This window comes from Ceratosolen solmsi, unplaced genomic scaffold (assembly GCF_000503995.2).
Source record: "Ceratosolen solmsi marchali unplaced genomic scaffold, CerSol_1.0 scaffold1, whole genome shotgun sequence".
Lineage (NCBI taxonomy): Eukaryota > Metazoa > Arthropoda > Insecta > Hymenoptera > Agaonidae > Ceratosolen > Ceratosolen solmsi.
In genome coordinates, this window is record NW_011948415.1 from 915,426 (window position 1) to 920,077 (window position 4,652).

Sequence of the window (4,652 nt, forward strand, 5' to 3'; positions counted from 1 at the left end):
CATCTCAACTCGGATGCTTCGAATCTGAAACTTGGACGAGCGAATAAAGTTCCGTAGCTATGCCACGTACGTTTCAGCCTTCGTCACCGCTAGCCAATCCCCAGCATCTAGAACGAATCCTCCGTGTGAAGGTCATCGTGTTCGTCGAGGCATTGATGCGGAAGTAGATGAGTGTGAAAGGGCGAGAATTCAAAGGCGATAGAGATTGCGCGCACCAGGACCCGAACGACGCGTACAACATCAAGCCCTTCCGGCCCTTCCGTTCCATCCCCGAGACAATGGTAAGCGATCATCGCATCCCCCAGCCCCGCGTCCCCCGCCATCTCTTTAGGAAGTAAGTGCCGTTCATGGGCGCTCGCTTTCCCCTTTTCGAGTGCATCGGTTAACCGCAGGGCGCATCCTGGAGGCAGAGTCGCGATTGCCGGGGACTCTCAGACAGTCCTTCCTGCCGGTCATTGAGTTCGCGGCGAGCGTCGCGCATTATCGAGTGACTTCCGGCCACCCGTCCCTTGCCTAGACGTCGTGTATGCTCTCGTCGTCACTGTCGGGCTTGCAGAGGCTCCCCGGCGTCTCGGACGACTCCCGTGGTGGCGACGTTCGCTCGACGCTCTTGTTGCTGTTGCTGTTGCTGTTGTTGCTGTTGCTGTTGCTGTTGTTGCTGTTGCTGTTGCTGTTGTTGCTGTTGCTGTTGCTGTTGTTGCTGTTGCTGTTGCTGTTGTTGCTGTTGCTGTTGCTGTTGTTGCTGCTGATGTTGTTGCTGATGCTGATGCTGCTCCATAGCCTCGGCACCGGGACTGTCTCGGCTGTAGTAGCTGCTGAGGCTATTGAGGGTCGAGCTGGCGGCGAGGCCGCCGAGAGGTGCGCTCGGGCCGGCGAGCATCATCGCCGGGGGGTAGAGCCGATAGGGCATGGGCTTCTGAAGGGTGACCACGGCACCGTGAGTCTGCCGATAGAGGAGGTCGTTCTGCGCGTGGTGGGCGACAGCGGCCGCGGCCCCGGGATACGGCCAGTAGGGCCCGGCCGAGGGGTGGGCCGGAACCCCGGCTGCCGAGTAGAGGCGCTGAAAGGCAGCGAAGTTGCCGGCCTCCGCCATTATCTCGAAGCCGACCATCGTCTGCCGTTTCCATTTCGTCCTGAAAGCAAATGAAAGAGGAATCCAAGAATTAGAGAAATGGCTCGGGAGTTTCAGCTGGTTCAGAGTTTTGGGGTGGACAAATCTACCACGTAGAATAGTTGTGCTATGCCTATTGTACTAAGATGGTTCACGAGAAGAGTTTCGAATTATAGTCTCTAAAGCGTTCGAAGCGGCTTTTCCCTTCGACAAAGATGATGCAAATAATTAGTTTCTTAGACAGTGTCTGAGAACTGTTGTGTCATCGCAATTTAAATATATAATCGTCAATGTTGTAAATGGCCGTTTTGTTTATATATATATATATATATATATATATGTCATGTGGATTGGTGAAGTAGAGCTTGATGTTCTCAATAGTTCACTAGATTATATATATATTTACAAATTGACCTACAACAAACTATTATTAATATAAAAAAATTAATGCATTTTATTCACAAACTCAAACTAAATTTAAACATCATCGAGATCTTTATACAAACATATACATTTATGTAGCGTAAATTAATAAGCTTAGTTCTATAAGTTTTAGAAATACATAATGTAACTAAAAAATCTTACGAATGTCATTAGGTAATGAAAGTGTAAGAGTTGTATCAGTGTAATAAAAACTTTATTTTTCATTTCAAACGTCAGATAAATCATTTAAATTTTTAATCTTTCAATTTTGTTGCATTAACGAATAAATTTAGAGTGGCTTTAAACGCACGCACACACACATTTTTATGCGTTACAGAGTGAAATGAAAGCAGCGCGTTAAAATTTTAAGAAAGTCAAAATTTTACTTTGAGAATGCAATTTGAAAACGTAATGTCGTAATACTAATAGTTTTAATCGATGTAAAGTACCATTAAAATGGCAAATCCGCGACAAAAATCCGGAGCTCGTATAAATCTAATAATAAAAGTGAGTTGTTGGCTGATATATATTTAGACTTTGAAATATATTAGTACTCGAGATGTATAAATTTTGACGATGGAAGATAATTTTTTTTTTATTTATTTATTTATTTATTTATTTTTTTCTTTATCAACTAACACAATCGTTTTTACTAGATATGTGAATTTTTTATGCTCATAAAAAACTTTAATGAATTGCCGGGCGATTCTTATCTTTACGTGCAATTTATGAGAATTCGGTAAAATTACCATACTTATTCCCCGTACTTTTCAAATCACTATCCAATAAAATCCCGTAAACACTGTCATTTCATTAAAAACGGCAAAATATTAATTCGAATACTATTTATATTCTAAACGTTTCCATGCAGACAAATAGCCACTCGAGGAAACTTTACTGTCACAACGCAATTGTTAAATGTAGAGTCATAACTGTTCTTCGTTAAAAAATAAATCCATACAAAGTAAAGTCATTCTATAAATTGTATTATACGTACTCGTGTGCGGCTAATGTCGCATTTCACGTAATTGCATATTTATTCAAAATTGATTTATGGCAGCACCGGATAAGCCTCGACATTATTATATTAACTCGGAAATGTTGTCAACGATACTGGCCAATCGAGTCTGACGCTTTATGTTTCAGCATTTACAAGGAGATTTCGGGTTTCCTTGTCAAGTACCGATTCCCGTCACGAGCGATCGTTTACCACATAAACTTTACAACTTTTCGCTCATTATAAGGAAAAGCAGTGGTTGGTTTCTCAAGGAGAGAACGGTAAGAACGGGTACGTACGCGGATTCGTTTAATATTAAAATCTCGCTTGCATGTGCGATTGATGGAAGACTGAAGCGGGGGGAGGGGGGTGGTGGTCTGTACGACCGTAGTCCCGAGCCTGCAATCATACCCAAAAGCGCGGGCGATAATAAAGTCGATCACGCGGGAATCTCGTCGATAACATATTGCGGCGTAACAATCCCCGCATGTAAATCGCTCCATCTGGAACAATTACGCTAAAACCGGGGTGGCGTGCCGTGGTACGGTTACGCGGCGGCCCTTATTATACTAACAAATAGCCTGGCGAAATCTAATCGCCGCGTATCGTACCCAGAGCCGTGCCAATGTCTCTCTCTCTCTCTCTCTCTCGCTCTCTCTCTCTCTCTCTCTCTCTCACTCGCATTCTTTTCTTCGTGCTTGAGTAATGCAACGACGCGCGTAAAATTGTAGAGGTGTGAGTATCGTCGTTACTCGGGGAGGAGGGGGGGGGATACCGAACGCGACCAACGACTTGTCTCGTGTTCTCGTCGAGGAAGAGACGTTTGTCTTTTTTACGTTTTATCGGCCATGAACGAGGCGCGGCCATTATCCGATCTTTTGACGGCACTTTCCTTAGCTACATTAGGCTGTCTTTTTAAATACGTTGCTCTCGAGGAGATAATTACACACTGCCTCGCGTTCCTTACTCGCCGTTACCCTAAACGGACGAAAAGTTCAAATTCAAGTCCTTGACATTAATGAGATTATTATTTGGCTAATCAATTGTATTTAAGGCATAGAGTTTGTTATTTTATTGCTGAAAAATATAACATTAATACGGACAATGGAACTGACCGCTCGATGTAAAAATACTTTATCTCTAATTTCATTCGACGATAATATGTTAAATGACAAATTATTCGGTTGATTAGGAATATCCGATGAAAATGTTAATTTAATTATTATTTCTATTAATTGATAGAATTCGTCCACGAGCATCTAACGTATGGAATATCACAAGCACATTTTATGGATATTCCAAAGCTAATTAACCGGTATAAACAACCTTGTAGGAAGGTACATTAAATCGCTATTAATATGAGAATTTATCGAGTTAGACGTTAATTTAAAAAACACAGTTATAAGAATATTAAATTCCTGGCGGAGGAAACGTTAAGCCCTTTCGAAGGCACACAACCAATCATTATCCACGGTCTTATAGTCACGAAATCTATGGGGATCTTTTTCCTCAACCGGATATTCTCGTCTACACTTGAAGGAGTGCATGCCTTACCGGCGCGCTCCATTCAATTTTCAATGACAAAGCTCATTGAGCTCAAACGACCTATCAACGTAATTAATAATAGCGGGGCGCGACGCTTGCATCAAGCGACGCCTAATTACCGTGGCAAGAATTAAAGCGATACGCGCACCAATGATTCACGCGCGCGTATAATAATCGTGTCCGCGATAGGGAATTTTCTTATAATCGGGCTATCGAGCATTCCCTCGTATCGCAATGATTATGGCCGGGAATTTACATAACTATATCGTCTCGTTCGGGAAGCGCGCAATTTTGACTAATGGCTATAAGCGTAGGCCGAGGATGGGAGGACGCGAGGGAAGAAAAATTATCGCCGCCTGCGGGATAATAGAGAGGATCGCCGTGTACGGTGACTGCGACACCAATAACATCGGTCATTTTTATTTTTCCCAACGAGAGTCAGCTCGCGCATGCGAGAAATTCGACAATTAATAAATTTCGAAAACTACCCTCCTTATCGAGTGAGTTGTATAAAAATAAAGGGATGAACGGATTACACACAGCGTGAGGGGTTGGGGGATGGGGATGGTAATGGGG

General features: G+C 43.2%; 1 protein-coding gene across 1 annotated transcript in view; it reads right to left on the reverse strand.

Moving 5' to 3' along the window:
* Window positions 1-513: 513 nt before the first annotated feature.
* Window positions 514-4,652, reverse strand: part of LOC105369035 (homeobox protein B-H2) — a 36,129-nt gene continuing 31,990 nt past the window's right edge. The window contains exons 3-4 of the mRNA XM_011508277.1: window positions 759-1,133; window positions 514-628 (exon numbers count right to left, since the gene is read on the reverse strand). Coding sequence (XP_011506579.1) covers window positions 514-628; window positions 759-1,133 — 490 coding nt within the window. The remainder of the gene's footprint in view (window positions 629-758; window positions 1,134-4,652) is intronic.